The sequence below is a fragment of the Tinamus guttatus genome, unplaced genomic scaffold (genome assembly GCF_059628265.1).
Source record: "Tinamus guttatus ecotype Peru unplaced genomic scaffold, ASM5962826v1 Tinamus_guttatus_pri_ptg000226l, whole genome shotgun sequence".
Classification (NCBI taxonomy): domain Eukaryota; kingdom Metazoa; phylum Chordata; class Aves; order Tinamiformes; family Tinamidae; genus Tinamus; species Tinamus guttatus.
Window position 1 is genome coordinate 1,791,494 of NW_028288760.1, and position 18,088 is coordinate 1,809,581.

General features: G+C 50.3%; 1 protein-coding gene across 2 annotated transcripts; it reads left to right on the forward strand.

Moving 5' to 3' along the window:
- The first annotated feature begins 5,259 nt into the window (after window positions 1-5,259).
- On the forward strand, window positions 5,260-13,552 carry GFI1B (growth factor independent 1B transcriptional repressor). 2 transcript variants are annotated; one of them, XM_010212450.2, is made up of 7 exons: window positions 5,260-5,523; window positions 9,993-10,121; window positions 11,456-11,602; window positions 12,002-12,264; window positions 12,423-12,560; window positions 12,999-13,164; window positions 13,374-13,552. In XM_010212450.2, exons 2-7 carry the CDS (start codon window positions 10,007-10,009, stop codon window positions 13,550-13,552), a joined length of 1,008 nt encoding a protein of 335 aa, XP_010210752.2. In that variant the 5' UTR covers window positions 5,260-5,523; window positions 9,993-10,006. The 2 variants fall into 2 exon arrangements, with proteins under 2 accessions (XP_010210752.2, XP_088381427.1); XM_088525301.1 differs by lacking the exon at window positions 11,456-11,602.
- Window positions 13,553-18,088: the final 4,536 nt, after the last annotated feature.

The window sequence follows — 18,088 nt, forward strand, 5'->3', positions numbered from 1 at the left end:
ATACGGAAGCCCTTTAATAATGCTGCCCTTTGTTAGCCACTGTAAAAGTTAACTCGAGTGATTAAGAATCAAGTACCTGGCACTGAAAAACAGCCAAAGATAAAATCATTTTAATTAACGCTTATCACGTGACACAGTAGATGTTCTGACTATATTTTCCTCTGAGTAAGTCGGTGCTGCTCCACATGAAGGCAACTCGTTCCAGGGCTGACTAGGCTGTTAACAACAAAAAAAACCCAGGCAAAGGATTTTAAAATTATTTTAGTTTAACGTGGCCAGGATGTGTTTATTAAGCAACATATTGCTGCATAACAAGGTAAAACCAGACAGAGAGGTAGGTACTCTCTGTGCTTACATATATTATCCAATCTGCCCAGGTCTCCAAAGATTTGCTGTCTAATTCTCTGCTGTTCATACCTGTAAACTGTAGAAATCTTTCTCATCTAATAGCATTACCTTAACAGAGCTTTAATTGTGATGAGTTCCTAACAACTTTGCTTCATTAGTTAGCATTAGTAGCTAGAGGATCAGATCAGATAAAGAATCAAAACCTCCTGTATCAGCATCTACTGGAATATTCTCTGAACCCAGTTACAAAAAAAAAAAAAAAAGGGCACAAAACTTCACCCCTGTCTGTGTGTGCGTTTCTGTGGGCCTTGAACCATGTTTTCCTTCAAGGCATGTGTTTTTTTACACGTTGCTTTGTAGAAAGCTTGTAAAAGAAAAAGCAAGGAGAGATTCCCTGGCTGAGCAGTTATAACAGTAAAGGAGACTACAGACAGTGCTGACAAAGAGCGAGCCGGAGCCGCTCTCCGTCTCCTCGGCTCGGCTCCCAACTTCTCCGGGACACCAGGAAACCGGCGTTTTCGGGCAGGAATAAACATCACCCCGCAGCACCGAACCGCCCTGGTGCCCAACCCCGCCGGGGCACGGAGCCCCCTCGGAAAGGGGGCAAGGCTGGAAGCTGCTCTTCAGGGCTCTTCCTGTGATCAGTAGGAGGGTAAAGAAGCCACGGGAGCGAACGAGGATAATAATGGAAGAGGGGGAGGTGGGAGGGGTCTCCCCGGGAGGGCAGAGCCGCCAGGGCCCCTCTGGGCGCCAAGGCCGCGGAGGGGGCGCTGGGGCAAGGACCAAGTTCGGGCGGGAGGGGAACGGGAGGCCGTTTGCCGCCCACCTCCCTCCCCCCGTTGCCCCCGGCCCCTTCCCGCTCTCCCGCCGCCTCCTCGCGCTTTCCCCGCTCCCCTCGCCCTGCCCCCGGCTCCGCGCGGGCCCCGCGCCGCGGGGGGCGCTGCGGGCGCGGCGCACTCACCTCTCCCGCGCCTCCCCGCCGCTGTTTACCGCTCACGGCTCCTCCGGCCCACAGGGCGCCGCCATCTTGGCCCTGCCTCCCCCTCCCCCCGCCATTCACCGGCCTCCGCTCCCCTCGGATCCCTCCGCCCGAGGAAGTAGTTCCACACCCCCCCACCACCCCTTCCCCCGCCCCCAACGCGGCCGCCGCCGCCGCGCTGCCCCTCGCCGCCCCGCTCGGGCTCTGCCCTCTCAGGGGCCCTTGTGGCCCCCGCGGAGGGTGAGCGGAGAGGCAGCGGTGCGGGGGGAGGACGGCGGGGGCCTCCCGCGGCAGGGCGGAGGGGTCTCCGCGCGGGAGCGCTGCGGCCCGCGCCCAGGTCGCGTGATCCTGGAGGCGGCGCCGCCGGCGGCGTCACGTGGCGCGGGGCGGCGCGGGCGGGCCCGGTAAACAAGGCCCGCGGCGGCGGCACCGGGGCGGGCGCTGGTCCCGGTGCTTTAGCTGGTCCCCCCGGTCCGTGCCCTCCCGCGGCCACTCTGGGACGTTCCCTCATCCATTCATTGCAAAAAAGCATGAGTTTGCCTTTTTTTAATTTTTTTTTCCTGATGGAAAACACACAGTTTAGGCAAGAAGGGGCGTTCTGGCAGGCAGGCTCCTCAGGCTCCGTGTCTCGGTCCACGGGCTGCTGGGCGCCCGGTGCTTCTCGTGGTCACGAGTGTCGTTTTGATCCGATCCTGCCTGGCACATTGCAATTAATATTAACATAATATTAATACAGCCTGGCCTGAGCCCTGGTCCTTCCCCCCCACCCCACGCTGTGGAAATGTGTTTATTTAAATCTGCCACAGAGAAGAGGAAAAAAAAAAAAAAAAACGGAATTAGAGCCTTGGAAAAGCCCTGGAAGCAATTAGTGTTTTTTTTTACTGTGATACTGTAACGGTAAAAATGATGAAGGAAAACTTGGATGCTGCTAGTGCTTAGAGGAAAGAGGGCTGAGCTAGGATGGACGCGATGTGTTATAATCACCCTGCTTATTCAATTATACAATTAATACTATATTCAGTGTACCCATGAGGATGCCCTGGAGCAGGTGACGTGCACGAAGCCCTTGCAGCAAGGCACAATTAAACTGTTCTCCATTGCAGGCAGAATTAGCCCTTCATCCACCACGGCCCTCGCGGGCCAGGGCTGGCAAGAGCCTCCAAGAGCCCAAAGGAGCCCCCGTGGTTCCCTCCTTTCCCTGCTGATCCTGGGAACAAGAACTGGGAGCAGGAAAAAAGAGCAGTAAGATGAATATAAAGTAAGAATGACAATATGGGGTCAGTGCAAAGGTCCTTCTAGCGCAATATCCTGTATCCGATACCCTGTGTTTTTTCCCTCAGCTTGTATAAATCACCTTTTGCTCTAGATTCCGGTGGAGAGGCAAGGCGATAAGTTTAACAGGAGCCATAAAGAGAAATCTGGGGAAGAGTGAGCACATAACAAGCCAACGCGATGGCTTCTCCGACTGCACTCCTGTTTTGCAGCTATTTGTCCCTCAGGACCTGCTGAAATAAAGGGAGAAAGGGTGAAACGAGAGCTGAGCCGAGCACAGGAGGTGCCTGTCCTGGGCTTCCATCAGCTCATGCAGATAAGGATGGTAAAATAGCCCCACCGTTGCCCCATCCCTTGTGGGGCCAGAAGTCTTGGTTCATTCTGCTGTCATGAAAACACCAGCAGTCCATAAAGACCTCTTTATACCCGTGCCCACAATCCTAATGATCAGTTTCTGCCTTTTATCTGTGCTTTTAGAGGTGGTGGCTACTTGGGGCAGCAGATCAATTAATAGAGATATTCTATTTGTAGTTGCCAAGTTTACTGAAACTAGGAGATGTAGTCACCGTCCTTCTCCAAAGGACTGTGCTCTTTGGGACATCCTGCAATAAGCAGCAGGAGAGCTTTGCCCCAGACCATTATTAGCTTTTTTGCACAGCCAGTTTTTGTAGGGCTCGTGTGGCCGATTTGCTTTTCCCATCTCTAGTCCAAGCACCAGATACTGCAGCCATTTCCACCTTATGGCTCCTGGGGGCTGACAGAAGCTGGCTCTGATATTTCATGAAATCACATCTCGGTCCATTCAGCAGCTTGTCGTTTTCCTGTTTTGTTTAATTCTTGTAACTCTCTTCGTAGGAACCCCAGAAGCTGCAATGTACATTTTGGTTTTCGGTTACAACGCTTGTTTTCGTAGCGGGAAATGTAATCCCTCAAATGCCTGGGTTTAAGAGGATGCAAATCAGCTTGCTGGCACAAAGCTCCGGGAACGTTTCTTTCATGCAAAATCCAGCTAGATAAATAAGGAGGGGGGGAGGAAGCGGGGGGAAAGGAAGAGGGGGTTGTTTGCTTCTATAAGCAACAAGAATTAATTATGCTGAGCAAATGACAGCGGGGTTAAGATCAAAATCTGAATCTTTCTCAATTTGGGTGAAACCTCCGCTCCTATCGCCGAGTTGCATCAAGGGCCATTGCACAGGCTGTCCGGTGGCGTTGGGCAACGCGGCGAGCGCCGGCGCTGCGAGTCGCGGCCGTCCCGGCAGAGAGCGCTGGGGACAGCGGGACACGCGCGTCCCCGCAGGGCCGTGGGACACCGGGAGCACCGGGAGCAGCGGCCCGCAGCGCGCGCAGGGCACGGGGCGAAGCCGGTCCTGCCTTCCCGGTGCCTGCCCCGTGCTGGGTTGTCAGGAGGAAAGGGGTCCCGCTCCGTCCCGCTCCGGGGCAGCCGGCTGCAGGAAACGGGTTGGATAAACGGTTGGGAAAACGCATTTGGTGGCTCGCGGCGAGCAGCAAAACTCCACGATGTAAAGGCATTTCTCCAGGGACGTGTGCGATGCTTGGCACTCGGCAGCTGCAGGTGTACGCCTATGCTGCCTTAAATTATAAACTTCCAGGAGGGCATTTTTGCTGCATCGCATCTTCCCTGGCACAGCAGACGCTGCCAGGGCAGGAGAGGAGGACCAGGGCACACACTGCACATGCCATCACGCATAGGAGATAGGTGAAAACAAATAATTGCTTTTTATTTTTTTGCAAGCATCAGGGAAAATCAGCCCTCCTTGTTTTTCACCAAATAGGAATTATGTCAGTGATTCTCAGAAAATCACTGCTTTTTTTGCAGACTTTCCAGCTCCTGTTCCTAGTTGGAAACCTATTAGGTGATCTGGGAAAAGTCCTTTTACCTCTGCTTTATCTTCCTTCTTTACACCCTGTCTTCATAGGGTGTTTCAGCAGTCCATTATTTCACATTTTCAAATCCATTTTGAACTTTTTTTTGCAAGTAAGTGATAGAAGTGCAAATTCTTATTATTGTTCTTCAGCAGAAGAGCTTTTTGGAAAGATGCTTGTTAATGAGCTGGCTTAATGAGCTTTCTTAAATCTATTTATATCCTATATACAGCTGAATATAGATGGAGCAAAATGTAAAATATGTATGGATTGCACATACATATGCCTAAGAAAAAGAAGGCTGATCAACAGCTTTTACACTACATCTTTTTCAGTTATTATTATGCAAGTATTTATTCCCTTTTTTCCCCCTGAAAATTGGAGAGATAAAAGATACATTCTGGAATAAAACAATTTTGTGCATATGTGCTAGATGGCTTTGTTTATGAGACCGAAGTGTGCGAGTGTGTGCATGTGGGACAGATGGTGCCCCTGTTTGTGAAAGATACGATGCGCAGATGAATGTGTGTAAAAATACAGGTTTCTTAAGAGCTATTCTTTTTCTTTTTTCCCCTCTTTTTTTTTTTAAAAAAAGAAACAACAGATACCAAATGCTGCTCGGCACATTATTTCCCTGTGTCAAGCGCTCTGTCAACATGACAGACGAATATTGCTGCAGAGAGCCAGGCTGTCCCAGAGAGTTAAGGGTGCCACGGCGGGGTTCAGAGCTGGGCATCGTGAATTCTCTTCAAGTTTTCAAAGTCCTGGAAAGTTTTGATAAGCAAATACTTTCTGGGCTCTGCTTTTCTATTGGCTGTTTCTTCACCGCCAGATTTTGACACAAATAATCAGATTGAAAAATCAGGGAGGGGAACAGGGGCAAAAAAAAACAGAGAGAAAAAAAGAGAAGTATCTATTTCACCAGACAGCGACTAAATGAAAAAGTGGAAGAAGGAGCCCCGAGAGAAGAAGACACCTCGCTGGGGGCTTGTCTGGGGAGATTTCAAGGCGAATCCTGTAAAGCAAAGTCCCCCAAACAGGTGATTTATTTATTCTTTTAAACACTTCTAATTTAATTGCTTAATTCATTCCTTTGATATATTTTATAAGCTTTTTTATTCTTTGCTTGTGTTTGCAAATATATAACAGGTTCCACAGCGTCAGTCACTTGTCCTGAGGACTGTTTTATGATAATGGTTAACTTCAATTAGTCAGACCTTTTAAAACTATATAGCGTATACCTCACTCTCACACGTGCACATAGAAAAGAAGATAAGAGTAGAAGAAAACAGAAAAGATGTGACAATGCTGTCAGGTACAAGGGTCCCAGCGAGCGCTATGCAGCAGATGTAGACTTTGCTCTTAAGCACTAAGGATATACTATGTTTTTTCTTTTAATTGCTCTTTTAAAGGGCTAGGATTTTAAACTCAGAAAACAGCACTCCTCTGCTGACACCAGTTAATGCATGCCAGTTTTACTAGCTGAGAATTTATTCTCTCGGGTTTAGAATTTTTGCTTCAAACGTACATTTTTTCCCCATCCTTCTTAAGAATATGCGGATTACTGTAACATAATTCTTAGCATATGGAATTAGCTATATATAGACACCCCTCATATAATATACCACCAGGTTGATTTAGTGCATTAAGCAGGAAAACAAATTATTGGCAAGCTCTCATGGCAAGTGCCTGTGTACATTAAGGGCTATAGGATTTGCTAAAAGGTGCCATATAGGTCTGTTTATCCTTGGTAGCCTAAAGCAAAGCTTGGTAAAGCCAGCAGCATTCCTGCCCTCACTAGGAGTTAAATGAGTTTCCTAAATAGGGCTATAATTGTATTCTAACCCTTTTTTCCCCCCTGCTATGTAATACAGATGTACAAGCATTTTTATTCCACTTCTTGGACAAAATTATCACCAGAGTTTGTTAATCCTGGCATAACATCCATTTGCCCAGTTTTACCACAAGAATGAAAGATATTAACTTTTCCACTAAAAGAAGTGCAAATCACTTGCCCCGAGTAGGCAGAGTGCTGGAAGTGTGCACTAGTGAAGACAACTTTGTTGGAAAGAACGTAAATTCTTTTTGAATTTGACTTTATATTTAAAGAGTCAGGAGTCCATTAAACCTCTTATTTTCCTCAGATTCTTAAGAAAAATCCAGGCATGGGTTGTGTTTTGTTTCATGTTGCTTTTCTTCAAAAGTATAGTCCTCTGAAGGACAAACTATTCTTTATTTTTGGTAGCTATTTTTCCAGAAAGAGTAGAAAAATAAAATATTAAGATTAAAATACAAATTAAGCTGAGGGAAATCAGCCTAAGACTTTATTAATAGATGATCTCATATGAACATATATATCAATTGTAATGATTAAGTATCTCCTGTTAGTGTAGCGGGGAAAAAATGTTTTTATCTTTACAATTAACCCTGTAAACTTGAAAATGGGGTTATCTGAACTTAGAAGGGCTTAGAGGAAAACGAAGGTCAGCTTTAGAAAGGAGCATATGTTGCAAATTGGGTTCCCAATACAGCGTGGCACAATCCTGCAAATATCTGTCCCCACATACGCAGGGGAATACAGGGGAATACAACGGAAGGAATCATTTAAAGAACATTTAAAAAGATGTTACCATTTTGAAGAAAAAGGGCCTCATCCTGTATTTTTGGGGTACTACAAATTCCCATGCACTAGAGCAGGAGTCAGGGCTCTGTCAGGAACACAGAATTGAATGAAATCAGGATCCTGAAATCAGAAGTCACCTGCAAACCCCGTTTCCTTGGGGTTTTTGCACTGCCTTCCATGGTCCAACAGCTCTTCACTCCAGAGAGCATCACTGGCCACGTAGGAACCTGGAAGATGCCAAGGGAAGATGCTGGCGCCGTCTGCGCTTTCTCGAGGCGACTACTTCAACATTGTTTTCCTGCTGGTTATCCTGCTATTCTTATCCCCCGGGAATTGATCCCAGGGGTCAGTTCTAGCTGGATGCTGATTTTTGATTCTGTGTTGCATCCACAAAATGCCAAGCTGGTTCATTTGGGGCAGTCAGTCTGCCCAAGCAATGAACACACATGGAAAGGAGAGATCCCTGGAGAAAAATAATAATAAATAATAAAAATAGTAATTAAAAAAAGCTGTAGCAAAGTTTGAAGCTAAATCTTGGGAGCTTTGGTGCAGATGTAGCAGGTCTCTTTCCTGCAGCGCTGCTTTCTCTGTGACCTCTGGTTAGCTGCTAGGAGCAGCTGATCGCTCGCTACTGATAATCTGAGTTTCATGGAGAGTTAATATTTTTCTTGCACAATCTGTGCTTTTAGCTTTCCTCCAACTTGGTCGTGTGAATCACAAACGCAGCCCGATGCAGTTGTTAATTAACTACGCTCTGGGCTCCCAGTTCCTGTTTTCTCTATAAAATGGGGTGGGGGAAGTGACTTCCTTTCGCAGCGCTCTGCAGCGCGTTGGGGATCGTTGTGCCCAGCGCAGACCTTATCGACGGGCAGGACCAAATCTGACATCCAGAAAAACCCCGTTGCTTCTTGTGTACCTACTTGCAACTGCCATTAGAAAATAGGGGCTGCTCTTAGTGCTAGGGCACTACCATCAACACTGCAAGATGCCTCGTGCCAGCGGCTCCCAGGCCTCTCATTTATCCTCTAATTTACACCAGGCAGAGATGCACTTTGCAGTGCTTAGAAGGAGCCTCATCGGAGAGTTGCAGGAAGGTAAACCCAGCGGCGTAATCCGGAGCTGCTTCTTGCAAGCTCACACTTCTGGTCCCAGCCCAGTACTGCTCTGTCCTAACAGCAATTTAACAAATCTGGTCTTGGCCTCCGTTTTCTCATATTCATCTCAAGTCCTGGGCAAATTTCTTGGAAGATAACTTAGGAAAACAGGTGAGGCATTTCAGGAGAAAAAACAGTTAGAGACACCAAGGTTTATCCTTGAAGTCGTATCTTAAACAGTGGGAATCCTGGGCCGGGTTAATAACAGCAGCTAATGTCTAATGGGGTCTCTAAGAGCACAGAGGTGGGTGAGCACCTCACCCCACTGAAACAGGGGGGCTTGGGAGTCTGCTCCAGGCTTTGGTGAGCAGGTTCTACACGTGTCTGCAGCCTCAGCCCCACTGCAAATCTGGCCCTGGGACCTTAAAACAAACCAGAACTGTGCTATGAAACTAGATCTCGTTTATAGGTGTAAGTGCAGGTGCTTTGGAACCCTAAAGAGAAGGTAGCTGAGATCCTCTTTTCCATCTCTCCCTGTTTGGGATTCCCATTCTGTCCTTTCAGATCACTCCTGTTTAACGGGTGCAAATTATGCTCTTCTTGGGAATGGCTCAAGTATACGGTACTTGTTATTACAAAAAACAAGCCTAAGTAAAGAGACTTGCCCATCTGCAGAGAACCAGGACTTGCTGTTGACTTTTCATGTGAAATATAGCTCAATTTGCTTTTAGTGCCATTATCCCAAACAATTACAGAGGGAAATGCAAATGGGCATGCAAATAAGGCCCGTCTGGCACTGCCGTGCTGCTGTCTGCACCGGGACAGTTACCGGCCGTGGGGAGCGGGCACGGGCGGGCGCCCTTCTGGGCACTACAGATAACGAGAGGCATTGCAAGAGAATTTTGTGTGATTAAATTTCAGCATTTTATGTTTGTTCCTTACCCGTCACTTCAACGGTCTGTGATATTTGAGTCGGATCCAAAAGGTAACCTCTCTCACCCAGCACTTCTGCTTTGCCTCTGCTCTGCTGGTTGTCAGCCAGAACACAAAATAGTCAAGCTGTCCCCAACAAGGAGGAAACCCGCCACATATTCAGGCTGCTGGGATTTTTCACTGCATCTCTCCTGATATTTAGGTTGTTTTCATAATAGTAATTTGTGCAGCAACTTCACAAAAGAGCCTACATCATGGCTTGGGGTTGTAATCCTCTAGGTAGGGTACAAACCCTACGAAAGGCTCCTCTAAAAGCAGGGATCGGGTGATCTCCCCAATCTCCCCGTTGTGTTGTTCTCTCATGGATGACAGTGTTGGATCTGCACCATGTCCTGTAGCCAGAGTGAAGAACAGCAAGAGACACACGATGGGTTCTAGTGTCTCTGCCACAGAAGCCTGGGGCTGTAGCATCCCACTGAACTGAAACATGTCCATTTCTCCTCTTATATTATAAAGATATCACCAATGCTTTGCCTCAACCTAGGGGTAGACTCTGAGGCTTAATTTTCTTATGGACTACACAGTGATCTGCAGTCCCGTCTCTATATTCAGCACAAAGACTATCTCGCAATATTTTTTCCTGTTAGCCCCCTGCACAGCTCTGTGTTTTCCCCAGGCTGAGATCCACAAGCAGCCACTTGACTGGCTGGAGGGACCTTTCACATGAATTACCTTCTCAGCAGAAGGGTTTTATTTCTCATCATTGCTGAATGCGAAGCTGCTGCTGTGGGGGAACGAGTGAGAAATTACCCCATGGATCACAGAGATTTACCCGCAGCTATTCTGTGTTTCTGCCCAGGCAGTGCATGGAAAATGCCACGTTCTTTTCTGGTGAAGAGCAAAAAGGCTCACACCTACCACCAGCACCGCTCTCTGGAAGACGACCTGCCGATCTTCACACGGGACGCGGGAACCTCTCCCTTCACTGGTGAGTCATTCCTTGTAAGAATACACTCGAGCAAATAAATAATTCAATAGATAAGCTAAGAGAGCAGGATTAATGGCTTGGAGAGCAACTAAGGGCTCCCACACCAGGATGTCAATCTAAGGACAAACAGATCTCCCACTGCGTGTCCTCCTTCCCGGGAAGGACTGCCAAGCACTCAACCTCCTCTCGGTTCTAACACAGGTCTCTGTGCTCACCTACATTTGGGAAAGACGGCCAACTTGAGGCAAACAACAGTGGGAAAACGCTTGCACTTTGGCTGCCAGGCTCCTACAGTGTCCTCGCTGTGACACCCCCATGTCTAACTTGCTCTGCTCCCTGCCCGTGTGCACCCCGGGCTGACATCCTCCTCTCCGCCTCCATGTGCTGCTCCCTGATGATCTGCAAGGAAGGTTTCAACCCTAACACTGAGCGTGCAAGGAGCCCCTTGCACACGAGGGGCCTCTGCTTTGTGCTCTGCTAACACAACCCAGCCTCCTTCTGCCCAAGGCCACTTGTGTGCATCCAGTTGACCATGCAGCAGAAGGCTGGGGCACTTATCTGCCTTTGGGCCCCATTCAAATTTGCTTTATTCAAATGTAGGATCAACTGACCCTTTGTTCTGGCCCTTACTATGGAACTGGAGTCCAGGCCTATGGTAACTTTGATTAAGGAAGAAAGGAGATGACATTCTAATTTTGATTCCTGCCATCGTCTGTTGGCCGCTTGCAATGTCCCTCTGGAACACGAGAGGTTTGGACAGATGGCTCCTGCCCCCAGCAGCCCCGCTCCGTCTCCATGCACAAGCAGAAGGAAGGCTCATGCATTGGACCTATAGACCATATACTATATACCATATACCTGTAGACAATATACTATAAAGCTGACTCGTAATGAGAGCTCGTGGGGCTGTTTAAGGGCTGGGACAGGCGGGGAGAAACATGCGTGTGGGCAGGAGGCAACCAGGCTCTGCTGTCACCCTTGCAACTGTGTGAGCAGTTATCTCCCTTCTCTGCTTCCCTGCTTGGCTGTCCATAAATTCAGCTTAATAACTTTGAACTATCTGATGGGAGGAGTGGGGAGGTTAATGAGTTAATGATTGTTAGTTACCTTAATAAAGGAAAATTGTATTAAATGGGGAAATGCTTCTTACAGGCATGTGGCCTCTTGGATTGATTTGCTTTGACTAAATAAGGAATCTACTGAGGTTTTGACTCAGGGAATTGTGCAGACACATATACCCAGGCACGAGTTCAGGCATGTGCACACAAGCCACCTTAATAGACTCTTCTCTTATCAGATGGAATGAACTAACTATGACATTACTGTGATTACAGCCATAGGAGACAAGACACCGGAAGACATCAAGAAACAGGACCTAGGATGCCTGGTTCCCAAAGAAGAAAGGGACCCTTCCGAAGCGAAGGAAGAGAGTGTCCCTGCCCAGTATCTGAGCAGGATGCTGCCAGGCCCTTCAGCTGCAGGTACCCAGGACCAGAATCACTAAAGAGGCCAGGATCAGACTGGCCTATGCAGCCCTGATGGCTCAGTCTGGATTTTTGGTGAATGACAGTTCTTATTTCAACACCGACAGTCACAATACTCTATGGTGAACAGGTGAAAGCAGGTGTCCACATGAAGTAAAACTAATAGGGGGTTAATATTCCCTTAGCATCCCCTCTCCCCTAAATTTTCTTTGGGTTGAAATCAAAAGTCATGGTAGGAACTTTGGGATTTGAATCAAAGAACACCGAGTAACTGACTCCTTCCCAAGGTCAAACGGGACATTAGACAGGGATAAGGTGGCTGGGGAGCCTTTGCACTTGTGCCCACCTGCAGGCAACACCAAGACACTCATTTCTCCCTCTCCTTCGCATGCTCAGAGATGGCCATCCCAGGGCTGCAGATCCCAGACGGCGCTAACCCCGCGAGCACTCCCACCTTCTATAAAGCCGGCTTTTCCTGGGATGCCTTCCACTCCCCGTACGGCTTCCGCCAGATGTCCTCCACGATGCAGTCGGCCCTCCTGGAGCGCCCCGTGAGCCTGTACGGCGGCCACGTGGTGCCGAGCGCGGAGCCGCCCCTGGACTACAGCGTGCACTACGCGGCCGACACGGAGACCTACCACTGCGTCAAGTGCAACAAGGTGCGTCGCCGCGCGGAGCCCTCGTGCTGACCTCCGTCACGTACGTACGGGGATCGCTGGGTCGCCAAGCACACGGCTGCAAACGGGTACCTGCTGAAACAAGGATGGAGACACAGCTGCCCCATGGAAAATCACCGCCAAGTTACTCTTTTTTCCAGGTATTCTCCACTCCACATGGACTGGAGGTCCACGTGCGAAGGTCTCACAGCGGGAGCCGGCCCTTCGCTTGCGAGGTCTGCGGCAAGACCTTTGGGCACGCGGTGAGCCTGGAGCAGCACACCAACATCCACTCCCAGGTGCGCGGCCTCCCGCCGGGAACTGGCTCTCCGGGGCTCCCCAGCGCTCAGACCTTGCCTGTTACTCACTGCTTTGTAAGAGAAGCAGCAGCTCTGCAATGACAAACGTGGTGGCTTTCCTGCATCACCCAAAGAGAGCGATAGGAACTCTGAAGACCATAGATCTCTGGTCAAAAATCTCAGACGGTCCCTGAGAATTTCTTGGATGGGTTGGGGAGGATTTTTCCTACTGGTTCTTCTGTGCCTCACCTTCTACAAGGTGCCGGAGTCTGGACCACAACGTGTAAGCCACAAGTAACATTTCTTTCATCCTCTTTGTACTGTCCTTAGCACACCAGCCCATGAGCAGAGTAGATTTGCTTCCCAAGCCTGCTATTCTCAATGCTTTTACACTTCTGGGGCTCTGTCACACATCCCACAATTTTCTTTCCTGAACAGGAGAGAAGCTTTGAGTGCAAGATGTGCGGGAAGACATTCAAACGCTCCTCTACGCTGTCTACTCACCTCCTGATCCATTCGGACACACGGCCCTATCCCTGCCAGTACTGTGGCAAGCGCTTCCACCAGAAGTCAGACATGAAGAAACACACCTACATCCACACTGGTGAGAGACAAAGCGTTCGCAATAAGCAAAAGCAAATCCCAGTGCATCATGTTGACGCACACACACAATTCCTGCATGCGGAGATGCTGGGCTGGGCATTAGTGCCCATGTATAACTGTGCTGCCCAGTGCAGCTGCCCGTGGAAGGGCATTTCTGCCTCTCTTCTCTGGTGTGCTAAGATGTATCTTGCTGTTTGCTCTGCCCTGCAGGAGAGAAGCCCCACAAATGCCAGGTGTGCGGCAAGGCCTTCAGCCAGAGCTCCAACCTCATCACGCACAGCCGCAAACACACCGGCTTCAAGCCCTTCAGCTGCGAGCTCTGCGCCAAGGGCTTCCAGCGCAAGGTGGATCTGCGCCGGCACCGCGAGACCCAGCACAACCTCAAGTGAAGGACACGAGGCTGGCACGGGGCTGCTGAGGCCACATTGCTACACGCCCCTGGGGACTGACAGAGCCACTTTGTTGGCTTTGGTGTCCAGGCCTTGCGCATCCCAGGCTGTGACCAAGGAACTAGGGGCAGCTCTTTGTAATGGCAGAAGGTCCTGGGCTAGAGCTGACCTCACCTGCTCAAGGGCAAATCCAGGGGAATTGCTCCAAGGTCACTATTACTCTGGATTTATACCATGTGCAGGGTTCAGTTCATCAGCCTGGCCAGGAATGAGGTGGGAATTCCTGGACTCAGGGCACCGACAGTCCGTGCCAAGCTGGTGCCTTAGCCCTGTTTGCTTTGATGGAAGGGCAGATAAGGCCAGAGCTCACAAACAGACCGCGTCCAGCGAGCCGGGTTCAGCCTGGAGAAGGCTTCTGCAGAGACTTGCCCAGAGCTCAAATTCTGGCAATAGACACCTAAACTCATAGTTTTTCCAACAGATCATGTGCTGTGGTCAGGTGACAAATTAACTATGTTGTAAATGTACTTCGAAGTAGGAGGAAAATAGTGAAAGAACAAAAACAAACCAAAAAGCCACACTCTTAGATGCTGCCCTAGCTGCTAACAGAGGTCTCTGAACACATTCCTCACCCACAAACTATCGTGGAAATCTCCGAGTTAGCAGTGTTAGCTGGTAAGTCCTGTGTCTCAGCACCACTGAGTGAGGGAGCTGCTCTTTAAGCAGCGTGGGGTGTCCCAGGATATTCCAGCGCGTTCTGGACACAGCAGGGAATCGTGTCCCCGCACGGGCAGGGACAGCCCTTGCACAGTGATGTCTAGGGCCACAGCTCTGCCCAGCCCGCCCGGGCACCCTGTGAGCACCGGGCAAACCGAGCGGCGCTGCTGCCGCCTTCCCCCCGTCGGGAGGCCGAAGGAAGGGGCTGCAACAGATAATGAGCTGTTTCCCTCTCAGCTCTGCTGTGTTCTTACTGCGTGGCCTCTGGGAAGTCACTGTGCTGCTCTGGGCTTTTATTTCCTTCCACACCTGGCGACACCGCGTCATTCATTCAGGGCTGTAGAGTCCCTCAAAACCTACAGGGGAAGGGCAAAGGGTTATTACAGCATGAAAACACGGGTGCTTTCAGGCGAGCAGAGCGTTGCACAGACTGCTCCATATCTACAGCCTGAACACTCGGCATCGGACCGGGACAGCAGCAGGAACTGGCCCAGAGAACAGGCGGCAGCACCAGCGGTTTCACTCCGAACACTCAAGGAGGGCTGTCCTCAAAGGTGACAAGGATGCGGTACAAGTAGAGAATTCCCTTATTGCCAGGAGGAAAGAAGCCTGATCCTGTCCTCAGTTACACCAAAGCCATTCTCCTGCCTGCAGATTGAGAGCTAGATGGATTTGCCCCTGTTTTATCCTGTACCTCAGCTGTTAGTCATTAATATGCATTCTGGAAAATCAAAACAGCATCTGTACTCCTGGCTTTTCCTTGTACACTGTAAATATGTATTTATACTTATTTTTAATGTATATTTTTATTGCAATATACCAGGCAATGGAAACATGTACAGGCCTGCTGGGAGTTATCTGGTAAATCTGTTTCCTCTCAGTAACTGGGCTAACACAGAGCGTTGCACGTTACAAACACCCATTTGAAGACAGGCTCGTCCTGAGCTCTGGAGATGCTGGCAGTGGGAAGGAGGAGAAGGAGACGGGAAGGGGACAGCAGTGCCTCACACGGGGGCTTCCTGTGCAGCTGGGACGAGCTCAAGGGAAAATCAGGCTGGAAAGTCACACGCAGAACAGGGTTCAGTCAGGAGCTTGGAAGTGAAAAAAGGACGTGGGGTGACAAGAAAAGGTTGGACACAGGAGCCTGCCAGCTCCAAAACAGCCTGTGCTCAATGGCTGGGATCAGGGGACACATCTGCAGGGACAGAGCCCTGAGCAGGCAGAAGAGCCCGTTCAGGCAGGGCAGGAGAGCGCGGGGCAGCTACAGCCCTGGGGCTCTGTGCCCAGGGGATGGTGCTACTGAAATGCCCGTGTTAAAACTGTGCTGCCCTGCACTGGGTCATGCCAGAACCTGGTCAGGATAAGGACTCCAAGGAAGGTGCAAAACCTTGGGAAGGGCTGGGCTTGAAAAACTGGTCCCGAGTTCTGACTATGCCACCATGGGCACACACGATCCCACATACACAAGGTCTTAATCAAGGTAAAGGCATTTCAGCTTATTAAAACTGCTGCCAAAAATTCAAACTGTGCTTATTATTTCCCTTGCCCTCCAAAAATCTGCAAACGGAGATATTTAAAGAGCGTGTCAGCATCTGAACTGCTCAGGAGCTAATGCCCTCCAGCCCCAAAACACATAGAGGCGCCGGCAGCCACTTCCCATCCGTGTCCTGGGGACTCCAGGTGCTTCTGCCTCTCATTTGAGGCTCCCAACTCCGGTTGTTCCTGAGGGAACTGCTGGCACACGCTGAGCAGCACCGCGGGTGCTTGTAAAAGTCACCCATAAAAACAAATGAGACAGCTGAGCCTGCTCAACAAGGGCTACTGTATCCACTAGATTTCCATTGCTATCTGTTGATTTCCAGGAGATGGGGGAGTCACGGCCGGGAATGGGGCCTCCCTGAGGCCCTGCTCCCTCGCCACCAGGCGCAGAGCAGCCCAGACCGGTCATTATTGCCCCGGCCCTCGGGCAAGCAGGACAGGGGGCTGCTGTCACCACTCACCCCGACCCTTGCGAGGAGCCCCGCGCGCATCCCCCGGCGGTGCCAGGATTTAGCAGGACAGGCAGTGAGTAAAGGAGGACATCGGGGTGATGACAGGAGCGGTGCTGAGCCGTGCTGGGGACACGGATGGGCCCGGGCCGCACCAGGGGCCGCGCTGCCCCGCTCCCGCCGGCTCCATGTCCTATCTGCAGGCACAGCACCGTGGAAGGAGGCCAGTTAGGAAAAGCTCTGAAGAGAAAAGCTACAGGGTGATGGAGAAGGGAGAAAGGAGAGGGGATTCACCCGGCTGTGCACTGGGCATTGCAGTTTCTTCCCCTAAGCGGAACAAGGTGCCGCACTCGGAGCACCGGCAACGCCGCCGGCCTCCTCTCTCCCCGAGTCCCGTCACTTCCTAAGCTGCTTCTGTCCAGAAAACCTGATGCCTTTTTCAGCTGGATCCGGATACAACATTTGCTCCTGGCCTCTCCTGGCACCTCTCGGGTGTAACAGCCAAGGGGATTGCAGTACATGCATGTCAGCAGCCTAGAGGAAACCTCGCCATGGCCCCTCACTCCTTGTTTGTGCATTACCCATAGGGCAGAGCCGTCTTCTGAGGAAGAGGCTGGAGAGAGCCCAGCTTGGCCTTCACTCCACATCACTATTATTATTATTTTCTTTTTGCAAGGAGACCTCCAGACACAGAGGGAGGCTCCCAACTTGCATCTTCCTTGGCTCTGGCCTCAGTGGTGTCCCTAGGTCAAACACACAGCCCTGCCCTTGCTCTCCAAACACGCAAATCCTCCCAGTTCTGCCTGCTCTGAAGACAACCCCTTTCCCACCATCTCCCCGTGCATCGAAAACATTCCGGCCAATCAAGGAAACAGATAACAAAAAGCAAAATCTCAACTCATCTCTGTGACTGAAGAAAGAGCTGATTGTTTTTGCCTCTCTCTGAGCCCTCCCTAAACCTTGTATTTCCCTAGTCCTCTTCACACCTTCATTCCTTCATTGTAGAGGAAAGAAAATCCTGGTCTTTGGGCTGTTTTGTTTAGCAAATGAGGGACATGCAAAGTTATCCCTCTGGGCAGCTGTCAGAAAGAGAGCGGTGCCTCTGTCTTCCAGAGAGCCTTAAGGCCCCGAGAGCACCAGCCCACAAATACCATGATCAAGAGTGTGTTTAAGCTGGGACACGAGATGCATCTTTGTTTGCTTAATGGAGACGGAGGCGCAGGACACCTGCAGGAAGAGAGGCTGCTCCTGGCTAGCAAGGCCTCACGCCGGGGCTCAGCTTTGGATTAGATCAACCTACACATGGGGAAATACCGGGAAAGGCAGCGCTCCCCGGAGCTGCCGTGTGTGCTGGCAAGAGCGAGAGAAGGTCTGAAAAGAAATGATGGGTTCAGGATGAAGAACTTACTTGCTTAAGGCTTTGATAAAGTGTTTTTAGTGGAAGAAAATGGCCAAAAGGGAGTGCTGCCACCCTGCACAGCCCATTCCTGCAGTGCTGCAGGGACGAAGGCAGGTGGAAGGGGACAGGCTGGGTGCCCCTGCGCCGGCAGGTTAGTCCTGCCCATGAACACAAACCTGGGAGCTGCTCTCCAGGATGGGCTGCATGAGCACAGCCCCGCGCAGGGCAACGCTCCTTCCTGCCGGGAAAGAGCCTGGCACGAGACAGGACAGGGAACGGGACCTGCAAAGCTCCAGGGAAAAAATAAATACCTAAAACACATGTTTGTGATCAATCCTCCCGCCTGCAAAGCGGGGCTGCGTTTCTACTCTTGCTCTGGACGAGTATGTCCATATAGAGGAGACAAAATAGGACTGCTGCACCAAAATAATT

Excerpts from the sequence above, each read along its gene's own strand:
- GFI1B (XM_010212450.2), top strand. The coding sequence starts at position 10,007 with ATGCCACGTTCTTTTCTGGTGAAGAGCAAAAAGGCTCACACCTACCAC. Across the intron at positions 12,561-12,998 it reads ACACCAACATCCACTCCCAG|GAGAGAAGCTTTGAGTGCAA; the intron begins GTGCGCGGCCTC and ends TTTCCTGAACAG. Across the intron at positions 13,165-13,373 it reads ACACACCTACATCCACACTG|GAGAGAAGCCCCACAAATGC; the intron begins GTGAGAGACAAA and ends TCTGCCCTGCAG.